The following is a 23,006-nucleotide window of genomic DNA, read 5'->3' as shown; positions in this document are numbered from 1 at the left end:
ACTGGGGCTCCTTTAATCTGTCACCATGCTTTAAATAAACAGAGGAGAGTTTGTGTCTGTGTGTGGAGCAGCATACACACTAACGCTTTGATTTGAGCAAACAGACAGAGACATAAAGAGAAAACAATATCGTGAGTGTATATAAGAAGCCTGCCTTGTATGTTTCAGCTCCACACTAATGTCTTCACTGTGTGAGAGCAGCAGAGAGGAAATGCCTCTGTGATGCTCAGGATTTCCTTTACATTAGTGAAGGCAAGGCTGCTCCAGACATCAAAGTCTGCATGGAAAGTGCACAGAGAGCTATGAAAATGACTCCTCATCAAGAGAGGTCATTTTCCACATTGTTACAGTGAAACATCATCCATCACTCCTGAACATGTGCACTCATGTCAGCAGTGGTGCTGCACATTTACTTCACTTTACTCAGGCAGGAAGTAAATATTTGAGGTGCTTTAACTTTACTGAAAGGTTAAGTGTGCAGGATTAGGCTCACACAAAATTAATTCTCACAGATTCTTTCAGACCCTGCCCTTTGCTTGTATTTTCATTTCATTTTATTGCATCCGGGACAATTTCTGGGTGTCACTCTTTAGGCACAAAGCTACGAAAACAGTGGAAACGGTGCCATAAAATAATATTGTAAATATAGCAAGGCGAAACGCCAAGCAGATAGAGCTCATTCCGAATCGAGAGTGAATCTGGGGTTTGCTTTTACTTTTGTTGAGTCACCATAGTGTGCCTTAAATTATACTTTTTACAAAAACTTTTAAGAAAGAAATATTGTGCTTGAAAGAACTTTTCCTAGTATGTCTAAATCAATCTATTATCTGACTTCACCCAAATGCACAAAAAACTTATTTGATTGGATGTCTACAAGCCAATCACAGTGTTCCACATCATCTAGAGTGGACGACAGTTGAGCCACAACCCCTTTTTCAGCAAGCATTGCCGACTTTGAGGCAAGGAGGAAGCGCAAGGAATATTTAATCTAATAATCATAATGTTAAAGGGCATAATTTGTTGGGGAAATTAAAAGGGAAATACCGTTTTGATTATTCATTCTATAGAATATAGCACTGAGGAGAATTGGAACATGCTGTTTTCTGCAGATAATTTAATTTAAAAATTGTTTATTTCTGTTAAAAATAATAGAAAAATATAAATGCAATGTGTTTAAATGAGGTAACCATTAATGAAGAAATTGATGGATTAAAAAAAAAACTTGGATAAAGGTCTTTTAAGACTATTTACCATCTATTTACAGATTCTCCGTCCAATGGAATGGACAGTAAAAAATAACCCATAATAAAGTATTTTCTCTTTCTGTTTTTTATTGCTAATGATTTATTAGTACATTTAGAGTAGAAATCACCCATTACAATATTTTCCTTGTGTTTTGAACATAATTAAAAATAATAAATAAACAGATAATAAATAGAAATAATAAAGACAAATAATAAATAATAAAGACAAATAAATAAATAATAAATAATAAAGACAAATAATAAATACACAGCAGAAAATGAAAATAACTGTATTGGATCAAAACTAGAAAAAAAGTCTTATTATCCTATTTACGAATACCCCAAAGAGAAAGTGCACATAAATATTGTTAGTCAGATAAAAGAGAGTAAGACTGAAGTCAATAACCCACTTTTTTCCCAGAAGTAGACAGCCTGCCGGTAAGGTTGATATGTGTAGCTTTCTATAAAAACAAACCTTAAAAGGTCAAACAGGGAGTCGGTATGCAGCGTCTCATCACATTTTCCTTTCTTTACTCTAAGCCTTGACATTTAAGCGGTGAAAGATCAATAAGTTATTGCACGATGATCCCAAATTACCAGAATGAAGCAGAACAGTAGGTTTATGGAAGGAAATATGACCTAACGGTGCGATATTATGACATATCTGGTTATTTTATATCATGTTTATTGGTTATTAATGTGTTTTTGTTGTCTGTTTTAAATATTTCACATTACCCTGAGAGCTGCTCTCTTTATTAAACCAGACATTTAACTGATGTTAGGATGAAAAATGTTATTAAAAAGTGGCAGTAAATCATTCTGCGGGATAAAAACAAATTCCAAGCAGCCATCTGCATCTTATAAGGCACAGTAGTGGATCTTAACTGTGGAGACAAAGAGTTGTAGTCTGTTTGAATTATTATAAACTGTACTGAAGCTTTCCTGATAATCTACTGTATGTTTATCACAGTAAACGGGCATCCCATGCAGTCTGGTGGAGGAGGACCTGCTGTAGATCCTCTGCTCTCCATGATCAACACCAGCAATGAGACACATCATACTCAGGTCACACATCAATGCTCATCTCTATTTAAAGGGACAGTTCACCACAAAAAAACACAAAAAACAAATTTCTCCTCTTAAGCTAGTTATCAGTCTAGATTGTTTTGCTATTACAATAAAAATAAATACATTTCAGTATTTATGTTTTTAAAAATGATGATTATGAAGGTACAGTATGAGGATATGGAAATATATTTCATATTTAATTATACACCAATATTAAACTAATTGGATGTATAATTTTTTGCAAATTAGTTTGAATTGGTATATAATTAAATATTAAATAGATTTCCATATCCTATACTGTACTTTCATCTTCATCATTTAAAAAAACAAAAATACTGAGATTTATTTATTTTATTTTATTTTGCTGATAATTAGTAATTTAGGACAATTACTAGTTACTTTGGTCAAAAAGTAATTTTAATTCCGTTCCGTTCCAAATTAAAAGTAATTAATAACTAGAGAAAGACACATTGTTACTTTTTTGTTACTTTTGTTGATGCTTCAGTTCTCTAGTTATTACCCATTCCAAATACTTTATTTTGGAAAGCATGAATCCAAAATAGTGGAAAAAAGTGTCTGTGCATCAGCATTTAAGTACAGTATGGAGGATATATATATATATATATATATATATATATATATGGGTGATTCTTCAATTAAGGGAGTTTTTCTGTCCCCAGGGTAGCTTTTCAAGAAAAAAATGTTTTTTAGGAAAAACAATTATTGTATTTGTTAAGGTTAGGTTGTAGTAGCTATGAAAAAAATAACTGTGTCTCAATGATGACATTTTAATACTTTTTCAGTGTGTTGAAAATTGAAATGGGCAAGAATATCACTGTTTTGGGCTTGTCCCCAACCCAGACTTTTTAACATCCCCTCTTCAATAAAGCAATAAAAAAAATTGTCATTACCATCACGTGTCATTACCATCGCACAAGTGACTGTGATGGTAATGACAATTTATCTGTTTATTACCTTATAACTAGAATATATTAGCTTAATTTACTATTTACTACTTTACTATACATAATTGAACAGTGACCAAAATGTATTTCAATTGTACTTACAAATATTTAGAATATGATTCTTAAAGAGCATGTTTTGTACTTACTGGAATGACTGTGAAAACTTTGCTTTTCAAATAATTTTGTATTAAAATCAGTGTTTTGTTTTTGTGATGGTAATGACATTTTGCTCTGACAACTTTGAAAAAATTATAAAAATATAACAAAATCATCATGAAATACAATCAAAGCTATGCTAAGATATTTGTTCCAGACCAATTGATAAACTTTTTGAAATAGAAAAAACAGAGATTAAAGAACATTATATTTTCAAAATCTGGGGACAGAAAAACTCCCTTAATTGAAGAATCACCCATATATATATATATCTTACACTCAGCAATCCACTCAAAAATAATCATGATTGATAAAATGCCCTACTGGTAAGAGAAAAAATATAGGGTTTTTTTTTCATTTGGGGGTGAACTATCCCTATAAGCCCAGATTTGTAATTTAATCTTTTGAATTTTGCTACTTTTTTAATGTTGCTCACTCTTCTGAACTTTTTTCTCCTGTTTCTTACCTTAGGAAGAAGATGCCGACATTAAGTATAGCGTCAGTGGAGTGACGAGGGACAGCACAGGGACGGACAGCGGCTTATGGGACACGGTGGACTCAGAGGATCTGCTGCCAGCCACTGACACTCCTCCACCCTGTTCAGAAGATTTCTCCCCTCTCTCTCTACCCTGCTCTCCATCTCTCTCACCTGCCGACCAGGCCCTCGCCAGGCTGAACCGTCCCACTTCCTCTGAGGCGACCAGTCAGAGAGAAAGCCCGCCCATGGACAACTGCGACCTCAGGTACTTGTTTTTTTTGTCCAAATGGTGCACAGTGTTTTCCGGTGTCTCTGTTCTAACTGGTCGTGTGTTGCTGCGCAGTCCCAGTCTTGTGGCTCTGGAGGTGGACAGTGAAGAGGACAGCACAGAGCCAAAGTCTCCGCTCTCCCCGTTCTCTTCAGATGTTGAGAAAATTGAAGAGAAAAGGGAAAGCTTTCGTCCCTCCCCTGACCTCACGTGCACTCGCAGCCAGTCTGCCTCAGCATGTGAACCCACCACAAAGGTAAAACACCATCTCAGGCTCCTCCTACACATGTTCATCAAATATTTACACTTCTCTCCTTATATCACAAGAAGTTTCAAGATTTTTTTATTGGCAAAATGCATTGCTTTTACATCAAGAGGCAATACAAATAGGAATACAAGCAATGAGACAAAAAAGTATGGCACATTTTTAAACCAAAGAATTAAAAAAGAGAGAACATAGAAATATAGTCTGCAAAAACAGTTTTGGAAAAAAGAGGCATAATGTAAATAGCTATGTACATCCAAAGAGAGAGAGAAAGGGGGAAATTAAGAAATAAAATAACTACAAATTCTTGTTGTTTCGCATCACACAGCTGCATATTGAGACAATACTATAATGAACAAAAAATCAGTTTTCTTTTTCAGTAATTAATCTTTCTTGTCTAGGAACTGGGTGATATAGGGATTCGACTGCGTTCGTATTCCTACTCTTCCCCCAAAATCAGCCTGCGTCCTGCTCGTTTTACCCGGGACAACCACTCTTCAGATATCAGCCCCGGTCAGTAACACTGGAAGTGTTTATTCCCTCACAGGGTTCGAAAATGAGTCTAACACTTAACTAACAATCTTTCTGTGAGCTAACTTCACTTGTTTGGTGTGTCACTAATAAGAACTGACGTTTTTTAAGTTCTGTTCATTTTACTAATATAAAGTGCAGTCAACTCCCAAATGAATGGATGTTTTATTCCTTATCCATTCCTTTAAAAAGTTGCTCTGATGTGATTAGAGTACAAACATTTCTGTGTCAAAAGACTGCCATGAAATAATATACTCTAGACCAGCTATTCTCAACCTTGGGGTCGGGACCCCAATTGGGGTCGTGAGATGGTTTCTGGGGGTCGCCAAATCATTTTGGAAGTCAGCTCTGTCTCCACTGTGTTAAAGTGTTCATGTGTTAATGTGTTTTAATCTTTTTGGTCACTTAATGTCTTTTTTGGGTTATTTTGTGTGTTTTTTGGTAATTTTGTTTCTTTTTTTGGTAATTTTGTTTCTTTTTTTTATAATTTTGTGGTCAATTTGTGACTTTTTTTGGTAATTTTGTTTCTTTGGTCATTTTGTTTCTTTTTTTAGTCATTTTGTGTCTTTTTTGGTAATTTTTTGTCTTTTTTTGGTAATTTTGTGTCTTTTTTATCATTTTCTGGTCAATTTGTGTCTTTTTGGTAATTTTGTGTCTTTTTTTAGTCATTTTGTGTCTTTTATGGTCATTTTGTGTCTTTTTTTGGTCATTTTGTGGTCAATTTGTGTCTTTTTTGGTCATTTTGTTTCCTTTTTTAGGTAATTTTTTTCTTTTTTGGGTGATCTGAACTGTGCGTGTGAGATTCTGTTCAGTGAGTGGGGGTCGCGGACAACATGCATGTTAAATTGGGGGTCGTGACTCAAAAAGGTTGAGAACTACTGCTCTAGACGAAGAAAACTGTTTATAATTTTATGACAATACAGTGCGGAGTTGACTGTACTGTATGTTGTGATGTGTGAGCAGCCCTGTGTCCACTGTGCCCTGTAGATGCCGTGCTCCACAGTGTCAGCCACAGCCGATCTCTCCTTCAGGCCCTCTCTCTGTCTAAATCTCTGTCTCTCCTCCACCCTGGTAGTAAGTACTAGACACCTGCAGGCGCCACACTGCGACACAGCCCCATGGCCAGCACGCCGCTGTCAGTGTCAGTGCTTATGTGTGTGTTTAAGTCAAGGTTTTTATTGCAAACTGACTCAACTACTGAAAATAAATTTTAGAACAGTTTACTTGACATGCTGCAGTTCAGCTCAGCTCTACAAAGATTTGTAGCATATTTTAGCCTACTGTTTTGGTTTTATGGTTTATTCTCACTGCTGTCATTGGCTTTGTTTCCAAATGCAGGCAGCTTTTTCACAAAAAGCTCAAATAAACACACTTTATTGTAAAAAAACAGAAATCGAGTACTCTGAACAATGCACTCTTTTGTAACGTTTTCCCCCAAAAAAGTCTCACTCTAAACTCACTCAATTGACTGAATTTAGTGAAATTATTGAGTCAATTGAGTCCATATGATAACTATACCTATTGTGTAAAACATATATATTACCTGAAACTATTTTTACTTTACCTGTAGCTGTATGCAAGCATGGGTTTGCAAAAAAAAAAGTCAGTGAGTAATCATCATTTATGATTTTTTTTTTGTGAATTTTCACCTTTCAAGTCATAAAATGCTTTGTAATGTGCTATAATTGTTTTTATAACACATTATGAATATCAAGGAGAATGTACATTATAGACATGGGCCTCAAATTAGAATCATGAAACGGTAACAACCTTGACGTGTGTTTGCATGCGTGTCTGTGTGGCTTCCCTAATGGTGACACAGTGTGTTTGTAATGAGAATGGGAGAGGGAGAAGAATTGGAGTCTTTGCAGCCTGGTGAGAGATACGAGGTATCTCTAAGGGGTCTGTTTGTCTGTTCTGTCTGTGCTAAAGCTTTCATGTGTATTGTTCTGTTTTGTACCTGCAGATCATCTGTTTTACATAGTAATTGTGATTGTATTGAGATGCCTAAATATGAACAGCTTCTCTGGCTTGTTAGTTAAATTAAATATGTCAGGCTTTATCAAATATTCAAGTTAAGAATGAAGCTTCCTCATTTTGTTCCTCAGTCTTACTGGATGTTTGTTCTGCTGCCTGACTTTATCTCAAAGTTGGAGTCATGTTTTAAAAAAAATCCATTTTATTGCAGGACTTATTAGATGTTATTAATGTTTATTGTACATGTATTTATTTTTAGAGTTATTATATTAGAAATGCATATTTCTTTGCATATCATGTTCTTCATACTTGCAGCATTCCTGCATAGATATGTGTGTGTGTATATATATATGAGTAACTAAAAATTGTTATTGTTATTGTTAAAAACTTATTGCTTAATAAGTAGATAAAAGCAAAAGCAAAATAGTAATAAGGTTGGAGGGGGAAGGGAAAGTTTTTTTTCATGAATATTTGGTGCTACATGTGCATTTCCTTTTCATTCTAGGCAACTTTTAACAACTTCTCCTCATTCTTCATGTTCACAGAGCAGAGAGCTTCCAGTATATCAGAGCAGTCACATGAAACAAGGTATTTAAGCTTTGCTTTAAATATATTTATAAGTGTTATTTCTGTCTTCTCAGTTTCAGTGTTTGTCTGCTAACTCCTTTTATATTGGCCACACTCATTGGGTCTCTCGCTCTTAATTAAGATGTGCAGTATGTTTCATCAAATATGTAATCCCCAGCGGCAGGAGCAACATATGTGGGTAACCATGAGGACCGCGTTGCTTGGTGACAGCGGGCACTTTTATCAATCTCTTTTGTTCTTGTGAAGCAGAGCTGATGTTTTGATCCTGTCTCTTATTCTTTTTTTCTAGAGACAACTGAGGTAGTGACGTAAAGATATCAGTGTGACCCTGAACTTCTTCCAGCCCTGTTTTTTGTAATGCACATTGCTTTTGTTTTACATCTGTGGCTAACAGTGGATTCCTCCCTTTAGATAAGATCAGCATCATCATAGACACATATGCATAATGAATGTATTATATTTGTGCTGTTGTTTACAGGGAGATTAGTTTCCGTAAGCGAGCCCAGTCTGCTGATGATGACGAGGGCAGCATGGAGATGGCAGAGTCGCTCCAACACCTCACCCTGTCTGAGTTCCTCAAAGAGTACGAGGAGGGGGCGACCCCTGTTTGACTGTTTAAGCGCCCTTTAACTGTTCGCTCTAAACAAACTAACCCGAACCAAAACTTATAGCATGTACGCACAAGTGACAACAAACCACAAACTCCTCTCTTGTTGTCTCCTCTCCTCTAGTTTACTCTTCTTGTTTCATCTTTTCTCCTTTTTTGTCTTCTCTCAACTCTTTGTTTTATTCTTGTCTTCTCTCTTCTCATCTGCTCCCTTCCTTTCCTCACCTAAACACCTTTCCTTTCCTTTCCTTTCCTTTCCTTTCCACTTCTCATTTATTTTCCTCTTCTGTTGTCTCCCTCCTTTCCTTGTTTCCTTCTTGTCTCCTCACTTCTCACCTGGTACCTTCTTTTCCTCACCTCTACACCTCATATTTCCTTTCCTTTCCTTTCCTTTCCACTTCTCATTTCCTTTCCTATCCTGTCGTCTACTTTCCTTTCCTTTCTTTTCCACTTCACTCATCATTCCCTCCCCTCTCCAGTCGTCTTCTTTCCTCTCCACTCCTCATTTCTTCTCTTCTCTTCTCTTCTCTTCTCTTCTCTTCTCTTCTCTTCTCTTCTCTTCTCTTCTCTTCTCTTCTCTTCTCTTCTCTTCTCTTCTCTTCTCTTCTCTTCTCTGTCAGAGAAGCATGTCATTGTTACTTGCATGTATCCAGCCTCTAACAATTCTACTAATTTTATTTATTTTCACAGCACAGATTTGCAGAGAATGGTCACAATTTTTTTGCCACATTTTAGTGACTAACAAAGGTTTTTCATTTCACTGCAGGAAGTTGCAGTTTCAACTAACAGGTCTTTAAGCACGAAGCAGTTATATGCTTGTGTACTATAAGCATATGAGAATACACGTCTGTCCATTTCACCTACAGTAACCCATCATACTTGCTTTTGTTGTCCTGTAGACTCTGCAAGAAGAAAAACAGGATGGCGTGACTTTACCAACTAACACGTCTGCAAACCAAATAAATATTGTGTTGTGTGTTGTGAAGTTATAGAACAAACTGTACTCACATGATTTTTATGTTTCCTCAGGATTGAAGAGGAGGAGTTGGACAAGTACAACATCCCGACAAAGGTGGAGTCAGAGAAGTACAAAGTCATTCGCACCTTCAGTTTCCTCAAGAGCAGGATGTCCAGTACACGCAACAAGACCAAGGTACATTCATAAAACTAGACTATAAGGAATAAATGCTTAAATCGAAGCCAGCGTTTGCACTCTCAGACTAGTTTATTATCTTACAAAATATCAATGATGTGTACATTCCAGCTGATTCAATTTCACTTTTTATTCTTAGAGAAGTGTGTTTGCTATTGCACATTATAAACATTTTGTAAAGGCCAGTATGCCAGGTCCAGACTCAGGTTTGGAATTTGTGACTCTCTGGGAGACACAACCAGGAAACGTTTCTGGGAATAACTCAAGGTCAGAGTGACAGACCAAACACAGTGTCCAGCGTCTTTCCTTTTAATGATTAATCCCCTGATGTTGAGTCAGCACAGAGAATGGAAGCCCTCCCCGACCTGCATCTGTTGTTTATGCTACGCTCCATTTCCTTGTCGTTGGACTTTCTTACGATTTGGAAAAAGGCGGGGATATCTACTTACATGTGGGAGAGTTTGCTCTGCAAATAGAAACTCACTCTGGTTTATAGAAATGTGAATTGAGGCCTTCATTGCTCTGAGTTCTTAGCTGTAGCTGTCACGTTTTGTCTCTGTCTGTAAGGCCTCTGTGTTTACTCTTATGTCTCCGGCGTGGTTTTCCAAGGGTAAGGGGAAGGACAGAGAGGCCAAGGATCGGCAGCTGAATGGACATCGGTTTAACACAGGGTCCTGTTTGGGCCCCACTGTGTGTGTGGTGTGTGATAAGCCAGCTTCTGGAAAGGACATGCTGCACTGTTCCGGCAAGTATTAGCTTAATTCCTTTTTTTTTCTTCTTTTGCAAAAAAATCACATACAAAAAAGTTACAAATATCTTTGTTACCCAGGTTGCACTGCAATCGTCCATAAGGGCTGCAAGGAATCTGTCCCCCCGTGTTTAAAGGTGAGTCTTGAAATACTAGAATGAAAATGGTTTGAAGTGGGAATGCACAAGGTTATTAGCATGTCATCAGTCACGACAGATAAAGGCTTTAAAGCAACATAATGTAGAACTGGTATTTTTATATTTAGCCAGTACAGTTGCAGTTCACTTCTACACTTCTTCTTCTACGCTGAAATACGAACAGCTGTACATAAGCAATTGTTAAGATAACAGTACTTATTATCAAAAGCTTGTCTAAATTTTGCTCTAAAAAGCTAAACATCAACTAAGTACAACAGTAGTACAACAGCCAGCTAATAGCAAAGTACTACTTAGTACTACTAACTAACTTACTTTGTTACTTTAGCAACAAATAAATCTCTCTGTCACCAGGAAACTCTGTAAATCACAGAAAATCAAGGCAGAACAGCTGGGCAGACACCACAGGGAAAACCAGACAGTATTTTTTCCAGATTATTGAAAAATTAGTGGTGTGTTAGTGCTGTAAAGCTATTTTTTGCAGCAGTTGACACCTGCTTACCAAATTTAAACGGTGCAAGAACAGGCACTCAGGGCACAGAGTGGGATTGACAAAGGCACCATTTTCCCTATTACATATGAATCAAGCATCAAAATGATGTGTTTTTTAGGTGAAATAGTTGCATAATGTTTCCTTCAAAATGAAATATTGGCTTTGGCTAGAAATATACATTTGTAGCTGTATGACAGGCAGGCAGATAAGATGACGCTTATGCACACTTGAGACAAACTCATGACGAAGTGGGTGCAACAAATATGCCTGCCATGTGTGAAGGTTTTTTAAATTGTCAGAAGGTGATCGCAACTTTGCTGTTGAAGTTGAAGTACTTTTCTTACTTTTTTAATTATTATTTTATATCTGCATCTGCCAGTGGGCCATCCGAATAACAGTAGGCATAATAAAATGCATATTCCACTACAGGCAACACTTGATGGATGTGCATATATCAGTATCAACATTGGCCTTAATTAGTTGAAAAAATATTTTAAAAAATCCATAGACTGTATTTAAATAATGGACGTAGTCACCGTGACGTCATCCATTGGTTTGTGGACTGCCCGTTGGAAGCATCGAGTTCAGCGTTACACTCGTCGCCATCTTGTTTCCGATACGCGGAGCAGACCATATTTGGACTGTGGAGGAGTGAGAGGGATCTGACGACACTGACTACAGCCTCTCTACACCTCAACCTGACTGAGAGAAGCCGCTGCTAATTCATGTTAGCATTAATTGGATCATTAACTGGGAAGTTAGTTTTGGCTAGCAACAAACAAAAATAAAATGTATGTTACTTACCTCAGAAAAATGAACAGCGACTCCTTGGAGTGTCTGTTAGTCCAACCAAACACTGAACAAGACATTTTTACTGAACAAAACTTCATCAGTCAGTCATTAAGTGAAAATACAGTGTGAAAGGGTCAAAGTTATGAGACCAAACTGGTAAATGTACTCTTTTCTATCTATATAACGTTATATATAACTTTATTGACATGTTGCCGTGGATACCCATTGCTCTGCTTCTCTCCTGATGACAGCTCGCCTTGTTAGTGACCTGTCAATCAAAGGTAGCCACGCCCCAAATCATATGATTCTTTATCTTCTATTTTGTTCTATATGGGGCTATTATTAGAACTATTGACATCAAATTGTCTTGAAGAAGATTATTTACTAGCGATTGAGACCATAGTGTTGTCCTGAAAAAAATTTCTGAGCTAATAAATCAAGTGAGAAGTTTTCAAATTTTGCACTGAAATGAATGGGCAGATTTTTTTTGCAGCCAAACTTAGCACCCCCTGCTGGAATTTTCGGTAGAATGCAGCTTAAGGCACTTCCTGGTTTGCCTCCATGCTCAGACCCGGAGATTGCCGCCTGAAAAAATCTGATATTGTGCATCCCTAGTTTAAACCACTCATCTCCACTGGAGCCTGTCCTTGTGTCAGTTGTTTATAAGCTGTAACCAGCCTCTCTCATTTGTTTTACTTAGAAACTTCAGGATAAGTATGCTGTTACCATGGTGAAGAACAGGACAGCATCCCTCCCACAGAGTGAGTTTACAACACAAGGGTCGACGCTCTCCAACTATTTTGTTGCTAAGCTCTCCTATAACCAAACTTCCTGTTTGTTACGCTTGTTTGGGGAGTTAATTGTTGTTAATCCTCTTTGATGTTCCTGCAGATTTCACAGTGAGAGACAGTCCTCCTCAGTGTGTTGTCCCTGTCTCTACCTCTCTGCCTGCCATGAAAGACACTGCGACCCAGCCGTGCCTGCTCTCTGGGACTTTCCCCAACAGTGACAGGTCACTAAGCTCACAGACTGAATTACAGAATATGATGTGGGGATATTAGCAAAGGTTTTTGGGTAATATGAATGGTTAATGTTTCAACAGTCGGCTCAATGAGAGTCCAGAGATGGAGTCTGATGCCTGGAAGGTGACGAGCCGATCAGAAGAGCTCCTGCAGACTCCAGTGTCCTCCACCTCCACTGACTCATCGTTTGGAGAAGGTATGAGATCAGTAAGCCTCTTTGTTTTAGGTCTTTACAGATTTTCACATACCTGTAAAGCAGAGTTTCTCAGGACAATATACAACGACATGTTTTAATCGTATTTACACATTGTAAGAGTTTTAGATTTGTTGGATTTAATGTATCTATTACGGATTTAACTTTTAAACTTTAAACTATAATTCTCTAGTTTATAAAAACACATTTACTAAACCCAAAGTACAAAGGATAATAAGCTAGATAACTAATGTGGCAACAAAGTAACATATTTTTTTTTTTACATATTATGAAATGAGAAAATTGGCTCCTACACGAATGTTTCTGTAAAAAATGCCTTTCCCTACTAAATGGGTGTCCGAGTTTTTCCGACAGCACCTAAACACAACATGTATTTAAGGATTGGCGGTTGAGACTCAACACTCCATGCAAACGTAACCCGATATACACGTGCAAGATAATCTGTGCACACACATTAACAATCTCTGAATAAATAAAAAAAGGCCCAAAATTGTGGCTAGAAGTATAAAGCAAGTACATATTACATATAGATGTGTATATAGAACAATATATGTAAAGTTCTGATATTTATTCAGACTATATTTATTTATGATATTGTTGTATATTATTTGTTCAGTTTGGTTGGTATTTGTTTGTTGAGTAGAAATATGCATTTGTGAACACCTTGAATTTACTCACAAGTCTTCATACACATTTGTAAACCTTGTTTTTATTTGTAGATCATAAAAAAATGTATTTGATCACCAGTATTGAGACTCATTTCTTTCCATTTAATCAACCTCAGAGAAGAGAAGACGTAAATTGAGATGGGTGACAGTAAAGAGCTCTGTCTCGTTTTAGTGAGTGTTATGAAATCCTGGTGCATTTATTAAAAGTGATTTAGTAACTCATTCTCCCCGTAGACTGCGTGGATGCGTGTCTCCACAGTGACATCTCTGCTGATGCTGTGGATTACGAGGCTGAGTCGTGGAGTCTTACTGTGGAGCACAAGTTCTGCAAGAAGCAGGACAAGCGAGCTGTCAAGAGGCAGGATGTTATCTATGGTACGCAGATGTCAGAGTTGTGAAAGAAAACCACTGAAATGTGTCATTTTCTGCTTGTGTCAGTATTCCATATATAAAAATTGCTGTAATTACCCATAATTGTTTTATACGATTGAGTAACATATTTCTGGTCTCATAAAACAAGTTTTTATCTGTTGAATTCCTACACCCTCAGAGCTGATGCAGACCGAGCTCCACCATCTCCAGACGCTCCACATCATGGCCGAGGTTTTCCGGCGAGGCATGAAGGAGGAAGTGCAGCTTGATGCAGACGCGGTGGAGCGGGTTTTCCCCTGTCTGGACCAGCTGCTTCTCTTCCACCACGCCTTCTTTGCCGCCATGAAGGAGCGGCGACACAGCTCCGCCCAGCCCCAGGGACACAGGAACTACCTCATCCAGCAGATAGGAGACGTCTTGCTCCAACAGGTTAGCTGGCCCTCTGGGGCTGCTTTTCTCTTTGATGTAATAGATGGAAATAAGTGGTAGTTTTAATCACTGGGTGTCTTTTGTTTCTCCGCAGTTTTCAGATGAGAATAGCGAGAAAATGAAGCAGGTGTATGGAGAGTTCTGCAGTCGCCACAATGAAGCGGTCAGCTTTTTCAAAGAGCTCCAGCAGCATAACAAGAGATTTCAGAACTTCATTAAGGTACTTAAAGGGATAGTATGAGGTTTTTATCCATAGTCGGTGTATTACCTCCAGTCGATGGCATACAGAGGTCTCTTTCTCTGTTTGCTTTCACACCACCAACAGGAACACTGAAGTGAAGCCATTCGGTGGTTGAAGAGTGAAAATCATTTCATTTTTCTTCCTTTTTTTGTTTTTTATTACAAGCTGTAAAAAAAAAACTAAACATCAAGCAAGCACAAAAGTAGACATAGCAGCCAGCTAATATTAAAATTACTACTAACTAAATGACTTACTTCAGCAAAAAATAAAGCTTTTATATCAACCAGGAAAACTCTACTAAATCACAGAAAATTGAGGCAGAACAGCGAGGCGGACATCACATGGAAAACCACACAGCGTTTTCTCTAGATTATTGATAAAATGATCCAGTTTCACCAATGTGGCAACATAGCTAGTGGTGTGTTGGTGCTATAAAGCCACTTCGAGCTGTAGATTGTATTTTGTGGTGTCTGTTGTTTATTTGGCTAACAGGCTTCTAAAAAAGGTGGTGGCTGCAATACGGTGCACTTATATCACGCATGCTGCTGGTAGAGGAACTTATCTAAAATAGGAGATGAAAAAAGTCCCTGAAAATGTATTATAGGAACTATCACATTACAATAAAAAAGGGGGCTCTTAGAACTAGGAAAAAAATCTTAATGTCTGAAAACATGTTATGCTTCCTTCAAAGCCACCATGCATCTTTGACAGAAAGCAGTTTTTCCTTGCAGGGGTAAGCTGTTTTCAGACTTTTCATAGTTCTAAGAACTCATTTCTAAGAATGATTGTGTCTGCACGGCAAGAACTAGATATGATCCCAGTTCTTGCAATGCCATTTTGAGGGATTTTTTTTAAAGCTCCTGTTTCATAGGAAGGACTCTTCCAACGTGTACAGCGATTTTTGTCAAAGGAGTCTGATCGCTTTGAAGAAAACAGATATAACAGCTTCAGTACCTCATTTGAACGGGCTGTCTAACAGCAGGGTAAATCGGTGAATTGCTTAACTTGCCTAATTCTCCAAACTTTAGATAAAGCACTGACTATGTATAATTACCTCATTCTACACCACTCCAAACTGTCCCTCCCAGAACAAATAAATGCACCACTACCCTCCAGATTAGAGAAATGTAGCCTAACTCTTGATGTTCCTTTTTCAAGCAACAAGGTAATAATTATTTGGTGAGACGGAGAGAAATCCCAGAGTGCATCTTGCTGGTAACCCAAAGGATTACAAAGTACCCTGTGTTGCTGGAGAGGATTCTGCAGTATACTCAAGGTCAGTCATCTACTGCCCTCTGCTGGCTATATGGTTGTATGGCACAAAATACAACATTTCAGTCTAAAAATATACAAATAACACAAGATATCATTCACTTTTTATGTATGTCTGCTTCCTGATGCCTCAGAGGAAACAGAGGAGCACGCCGACCTCTCGAAAGCCCTGGCTCAGATTCGAGAGGTGATAGCAGCCGTGGACCTGAGCGTGAGCGAATACGAGCGGCATCAAAGGTTACAGGAAGTGTGGAACCGCATGGAGAACCGCAGCGCTGCCAAGCTGAAGAACGGCCACACCTTCCGCAAGCAGGACATGATGGGGCCGGGACAGACGCTCAAACACCAGGGCCTGCTCCTGTGGAAAACTGCAACCGGCCGACTTAAAGGTGAGACCAATGTCGATTAATTGCATCATTTTTTTACATGCATAATGTGAATAAATTATGAGGCTAATGACATGTGTGTCCTGCTTCTTCCTCCATAGATATCCTGGCGCTCCTTCTCACAGATACGCTCATCTTCCTGCAAGAAAAAGACCAGAAGTATACATTTGCCACAGTGGTAAGCTCACATTCATTCGCACAGTAGTCAGCTGCGTCTCTGTTATGAAGTGACACCCTATTACCTTTTCTGTTTTATTCTATCATGTAAAGTGATATTCCTCCCCATTCTAATGTGCTGCAGGATCAGAAGCCTCCAGTCATCGCCCTGCAAAAGTTAATAGTGCGAGAAGTGGCGAACGAAGAGCGAGGGATGTTTTTGATCAGCGCTTCAGCCGCCGGGCCAGAAATGTACGAGGTCCACACGTCATCCAAAGAGGAACGAAACACCTGGATGAGGCTCATTAGAGAGGCTGTAGAGAGGTGTGTATCAGTCTGGTTGTGCTTTTTATGTGTGTGTATAACTGAGGAGGAGTCAGTGTTAATATTGTTAAGGAAAACTATAAATAATAAATATTTTTTTTCCATGACTAAGAGGAGACGATAATGAAATGGAATGAATATCAACAAACACTATCTGTGATGATATCAATTAGGGCTGGGCGATATGGACCAAAAGTCGTATCCCGGTATATTTAGGCTAAATATCGATATACAATATATATCCTGCTATTTTTATCGCTAAGTGAGAGTAAATGTTCAGTCAAAGTCAAATGTCACAAGTAGTTGTATTGAAACTGTTTATTTAAGTGAACATAAATACTGTATAACATCTTTTTTTTTTTTTTTTTTAAATCAAAGCTCCATAAAGTGACATTTAATTAAAAAAATATCTTATATAAAAATAGCCTATGAAATAAAAGGAGCCAGTCTTTTTCTGAAATAAATATATTTATATGAGAAAAAAATAACGAGCATTACAAAATAACTAAATATGACAAACCCTAGTAAGGGCAGCATTTATATAAAGAAAGAAAAAAAAATTGAACTATATCGATATATGCAATATGGTATATATGCATATGGATATATGCATATCACATTTGAAAATATATCGATATATCTTTTATATCCATATATTGCCCAGCTGTACTATCAATGTACAATATTAAAAAATAAAAAGATAAAAAAGATGAGACTAAAATGTAGTGTAGAAGTAAAAATCTAAAAATCCAAAGTCCAAAATCTATCATTCATTTCTTCACCTTTCACCTTCTCCTCTCCTCTCCCCATCACTCTCTCCCCGCTTCTTACAATTTGGAAAATACTGCATATTAAAACGTTATGTTTTCAAAGTTACTATAGTCCTTAAAAATGCTTGATTTTTTTTTTATCATAACCTAATATTATTTATAATATTCATATAAACTGCCCTGTTCAGTTAGTCTCTGCCCTCCTCAGTCCTTACAGTCGTGCTACTATTATCCATAAAGTTTGTTTTGTAATGTTTGTTTATGGGTCGGTTTCAGGTGAATTATTAACACAAACTTTTGCATGTTGGGTGCTGCCCATTGACTCTCATAACGGCCAGGACTTGGAGTAACTGCAAAGCTTCATTTGTTATCATTCGGCCTGTGTTTTCATCAGATAATGAAATCATAAAGTCTTATGTGAAATAAATTTCACATAAGGCTCAACTAGATCCTCTGATGATGGGGATTATGTTAACTAAATATCATAAAATCTAACAAGAACATTCAAACAATAGGACTGAGATTAATTGAAAAAAAAAAGCTGACAATATTAATCCTAGTTAAAGTGAGAAAATATTTTGACTGTAAGAAAAATACTTTTTATTGACAGTATGGAGGATAAAAATGATTAAATGTGACTAAAATGAATGAGCATTTTCATCGGAAAATAAAGTTGCCTAAATTAACACTTGTTTAAAGAAAGAAAACATTATAACTAAAACTATAATATGAAGAATAAAAATAGACTATAATGTGACTGAAAATAATGAGCATTTTCACCTTAAAACTAAGACTAAATCTCCATCAGTGGGAGGAGGAGGGCATTGAGATCTACATAGTCAAATTTCATCATCTGTGGAGAGTCTAACGCTGTTTTCTGTGCTCAGCTGTCCGGAGGAAGAAGAAGAATACACGAGTGAATCTGAAGAGGAGAAGCGAGCAGCCGAGGCTCGTATTCAGAAGATCCATAAATTACAAGGTACTTTCAAACCTGTGGCATCATTTCTCTGATATATTTCCTTCAATCGTCTTGAATATTCTTTAGCCCTGAGTTAACATTTCACCACCCTTCATCTGTGAACCCGGTGAACTCGTTTATCAGAGAGCCTGATGAGCCAGGACCAGCGGATCTGCTCCAGCCTGGAGGAGAAGCTGCATGTCTACGCGGCGCTCTCTGCTCTGAGTGGGAGGACGGACGCCTCGCTGGTGGAGCCGCGACTGCTCGTCCAGCCGCACTCGGAGGAGCCGCCACAGGCCGCCGTGCTGCTGGCTGCAGCTCTGCAAGAGGGTGAGACACTTTGCATATTGTACCCTGCAGGGACAAACACACAAGTACAGCACAGTTTGGGTTTTTATTTTTTTTTGAAAGCTCAACAAAATGAGAGAAAATATTAGATGCACATTACTTTAACCCATTAAGGCCTAAAACGCCTGGAAAAAATGCCTGGAAAACCTATGGGCGATTTTGAAAGAACCCCCTAAAACCTGAAGTTTTTCTGGAAATTCAACAGAAGATTTTTCAGCCTATGTAGCAGATAGAAATGAAATTCAAAAAGTACTTGAGAGCTTATACCCCCGGCTTTCATGAGAAGTTGAGTTTATTTGTCCAAACCTTCAATTAAGTTTTTTTAAAAATCAACAAACTCAGCAAATGTTACATTTGACTGAATAAAAATCCTATGCATAATACTAATACATGCCCATTAGCAAGATGCAAACATGATATGACCATTGGAAGAAATAGACATAGTTCTCATTAGCCTACTGTAATAAAATAATAATAATAATTATCATAATAATAATAATAAATAATAATACATTTCATATATTGCACTTTTTAGGGTACTCAACTACGCATAAAGTAATATAAGACATAAACAGTCTTGATTTCTTATATCATCATCACAATCATTGTTATTATTATTATTATTATTGTTTTTTATTATTATCTCCAGATGGCCACAAATCTGTCTGTTCTTCGGTGAAAATATGTCGTCTAAGAACATATTCCTCATCCATAAATGCCGGTCGATTGGTTCCGAGGGTTCGAAGTCCGGATCAGTAATAAAATCATCGGCGCTGTTTTCATCTAGATCGCTTCCGTCACTTACTTCTAATCTCCCTCCGCTATAGTCGTCTTCCGCCATGATTTCAAAGTTCTGGAAAAGTCCAATGTTGCATTGCGACACTCCCGCATGTATTCTGATCATGATTCTGATGCATTTCATTGGCCAAGAGACCGAAAATAGGTGGAAAAAAACTACAAATACTACAAAACGACGTAGCCGCTGTCCCGGCCTTAATGGTAGAGTGACGCAACAGCGCTCCCGGTTTCAATGGTAGAAATGCTGTAATGCTTTCCCGGCTTAAATGGGTTAACCAGTTGTTTTGCATTTATAAGCACCATATACATATATAATAAATGGTTTGAGTAGTATTTGTTACTTACAGGCAGAGGGGAAATCTTGACACAACACAACTTTCCACAGTTACTGATTACTTGATTTTACCAGCTTTTCCTTTATCAAATTATCACAGAACCTCATCTGAATTTATAATCATTTCATGTATTTTTTCCCTGTGCTACACTTCTATTCTTTCTCTGATTCACTGGCAGCGGTGCGGTTTTACCCCCCTAAAAAAAAGTCTTATTAAACACGCTTTAATAAATGATATCTGGTAGCAAAGATAAAATTAACAATCAAATAAATCACATCAACTCCAGTAAGTAGGGGACATCAGATTACTGCATAGCATGTACATGTTTAATTAACCTTTTTAATTATTATAGAACATTAAGTTACCTGTTCTGCCATCTATTATTCCATTACTTTCTTTTCTTTTTTTAATTATTTATTTTGTTTAGCTTTTTACAATATAAAGTTTAACTAAATTAGAACATGGGTGTTTTCTTTTTAAAGAGGAATGAATAAATAAATAAATAACAATAATAGACATGTAGACATGCAATTATCTATTATTCCATTCCTTTCCTTTTCTTATTCTTTTTTTAATTCTTTTTTTAAAATTCAGCTTTCAACAGTAAAGTTCGAACAAATATTAGAACATAGGGTGTTTTTTAAAGGGGGGGGGGGGGGGGGGATAAATAAATAAATAACAATAACAAACACGTAGACATGCAATTATACCCAAACATATATATTACTAGATTTGTATACATATAGAAAAATATTTCATTACTTTTTCTGGTGTTTGATGATTTTGCTTTGGTATCGTTTCAACATTGGTATCAATATATTACGGCAGGTATTTTATTATGGGTATTCTGCATTTCTTGGTTGTAACAAGTGGTTATTTCTCATATTTAACAGTTTTAATTAATTGAGCAGCACTCTTAATCTCACACTTGTTGTTTTTCGTTTTCCAGCTGAGAACCTGAAAGCAACGCTGTCATCCAAGGCCTCTTCTCCATCGAGTCACAGCCCGGACTCAGACACAGACTCAGTGTTTCCTGTCAGCCCTGCTACACCTGTACAGCCCCCCTCAGACTCTGAGAGCTCACCTGAAAACCCCGAGGCGAGTGAGGAGAGCTGGACTGAGTCTCTGTTGCAAAAACCCGACACAAATGACATAGACGTCAAGGTACGGAACAGTTTCTGCTCTATAAAATGTACAAAGTATGTAGTGGTTACTTTTTTGACCCCATGATATAAATAAAAATAATTTAATAGGTGTTTTTGAGTTAAATATTGATGCAACAACATGATGTAATGTCTTTCCCATCACTGTAGTTGTGAGGTTCAGCAGTCTTGCAGAGGGTATTATAGGTCATTAGAGCCTCTTACAGGCTGCTTCTGAACCTCACCGCTTTCCATTTCTTCCCAGATGTGTGGCTCAAGGTTGCCAACAGTTATTTTAATAATTCAGCACCGTCTATTAGAATTACATTTCAGTCTTAATGTGATGAATCATTGATAAGCTTATAATAAAGGAAGAAGTCCATTTAGTTCCCAAAGGTACTGTGCCATTAAAAATGGATATGGAGACGTATTCCAACTCCAGTGCCACAGTTGTGCTACCGTTTGCAGCTTTCTGTGACCTGTGAGGTAAATGAGCAGATTTTATTTATTTAATTTTATTATCGACTGCAGTGTGTTAATGTAACCTGAAAGAGTGAGGTAGGACACTGTGTCGCCTCAAGGGGGCGCTACTGTTGCATGAATCATATTTTGACTCACCTTTAGCTTAACATAAGAGGAACTATTTCCTTGTGAGTAGATTGTTCGTAAAATTATGTCATTTAAAATTCATAAAAAACCCAGCAGGCTAATTAATCTGCGTGTGTGTGTGTGTGTGTGTGTGATTTTTTTCCATTAACAGATCGCTCAAAGTGTCCAAAGCCTGACCCAGTTACTCTACAGTCTGCAGGTGAGTGCATTATTCAATATCCAGTCAACCACCTGCCTACTTCTTATCCTGCCCTCATCTTTATTATTATACAATCAGCAAGTCAGCAAACAAACAAAGCTCTTCTCTTCTCACTTTGAACATATGCATGCTTTGTTAGTCTCATGCTCAGTGATGATAAAGGCTTTAATATGCCTGCACACTCCAGTTCCAGCAAACAGAGAACCAACGATGTGCTCAGGCTTCTGTTTGAAGCCAAAGGCAGCGAGCTACAGGAGCGAGAATCCTACTGATCTTTTTTCTGCTGAGAGACATACGAGGGTCTTTTGTTTCACCACACACACACACACACACACACACACACACACACTGCTGTTAAGTATAAAATGTAAATTTGTCCTGTGTGTATTTGCATGAGGGATCTGTGTGCACACTCTTGCCCATCTGTATGAGCTTGAGGTTTTCATTTTAATGATAATTTTCATATTCAAAGTTCAGTATCCCTTCTTGGGAATGAACCTGAAAACCACACTTCTACCAGTGAAGGTGGAGTCTTTTCTCCATGTGAAGAGATGTTGTTTCATTAACGTTTAAAATGTCAGGGCAGCCAGTAGAGGCTTATCATAATTTATTTCTATTCAAATCACCTGCTCTTACTTCCTGCAGTTAGGTTGCACCTGTGCATAAAGGGAGGATTTAGATTTTTTTGAAGTGGGGTTGAATGAGGTGCTTACTCATAGTCAATGTATAACCTAACATAGATGGCAGTTGGTATGCCCCCACTTTGGAGAATCAGGCAGCAGCACTGGCACAGAAGCTAAATACGTTGCTGTGGATGGGGGCAGCAGCAAAACATATTTGAGCCACCGTGAAAAAGGCTCACCTTAAAAACAAATGAATATCAATGTATCCTTCCTGTTGTCCTCTGGCCAAAATGGACCCGGGTTCAAATGTTTTTATATCAGACATTTTGTCTTTCATTTAATTGCCACAAAACAACATGGATAAACTCCAAAAAGAAGTTTAAAACTTGTTGGAATGAGTTATGATGAAGTGTCACGCAGAATTGGGTTATAACCAGGGGGAAAAAAGGGTCAATTTGTACCCAGGAGAAAAAGTTTCACAGTGGATAGGAATACACGACAGGTGAAGACAGGTGTGCATTATATTTAAAATATTTTCACCGCCTTACCTTGCCTTCAGACAGCCCTGTTTAAGTTAAGACCAGGGCAACTAACTAAAGCAATTTTACATCGCAGAATACAGCAGTATGGCGTCATATTTGAGTCAAAAGTC

At 37.6% G+C, this 23,006-nt stretch overlaps 1 protein-coding gene across 1 annotated transcript in view; it reads left to right on the top strand.

The window, feature by feature from the left end:
• Positions 1–23,006, top strand: part of arhgef28a (Rho guanine nucleotide exchange factor (GEF) 28a) — a 63,195-nt gene that overhangs the window by 28,830 nt on the left and 11,359 nt on the right. Inside the window, exons 10-33 of the mRNA XM_059358054.1 lie at positions 2,215–2,309; positions 3,905–4,176; positions 4,255–4,435; positions 4,846–4,957; positions 5,963–6,049; positions 7,498–7,540; positions 8,019–8,123; positions 9,177–9,300; positions 9,910–10,045; positions 10,130–10,185; positions 12,189–12,249; positions 12,380–12,500; positions 12,591–12,706; positions 13,627–13,767; positions 13,943–14,193; positions 14,288–14,413; positions 15,593–15,710; positions 15,841–16,095; positions 16,194–16,270; positions 16,394–16,572; positions 18,230–18,321; positions 18,445–18,630; positions 20,731–20,945; positions 21,684–21,731. Of these exons, the coding sequence (XP_059214037.1) occupies positions 2,215–2,309; positions 3,905–4,176; positions 4,255–4,435; positions 4,846–4,957; positions 5,963–6,049; positions 7,498–7,540; positions 8,019–8,123; positions 9,177–9,300; positions 9,910–10,045; positions 10,130–10,185; positions 12,189–12,249; positions 12,380–12,500; positions 12,591–12,706; positions 13,627–13,767; positions 13,943–14,193; positions 14,288–14,413; positions 15,593–15,710; positions 15,841–16,095; positions 16,194–16,270; positions 16,394–16,572; positions 18,230–18,321; positions 18,445–18,630; positions 20,731–20,945; positions 21,684–21,731 (3,197 nt within the window). The remainder of the gene's footprint in view (positions 1–2,214; positions 2,310–3,904; positions 4,177–4,254; positions 4,436–4,845; positions 4,958–5,962; positions 6,050–7,497; positions 7,541–8,018; positions 8,124–9,176; positions 9,301–9,909; positions 10,046–10,129; positions 10,186–12,188; positions 12,250–12,379; positions 12,501–12,590; positions 12,707–13,626; positions 13,768–13,942; positions 14,194–14,287; positions 14,414–15,592; positions 15,711–15,840; positions 16,096–16,193; positions 16,271–16,393; positions 16,573–18,229; positions 18,322–18,444; positions 18,631–20,730; positions 20,946–21,683; positions 21,732–23,006) is intronic.

This window comes from Centropristis striata, chromosome 19 (assembly GCF_030273125.1).
Source record: "Centropristis striata isolate RG_2023a ecotype Rhode Island chromosome 19, C.striata_1.0, whole genome shotgun sequence".
Classification (NCBI taxonomy): Eukaryota; Metazoa; Chordata; class Actinopteri; order Perciformes; family Serranidae; genus Centropristis; species Centropristis striata.
This window is presented reverse-complemented; position numbering and strand designations above follow the sequence as displayed.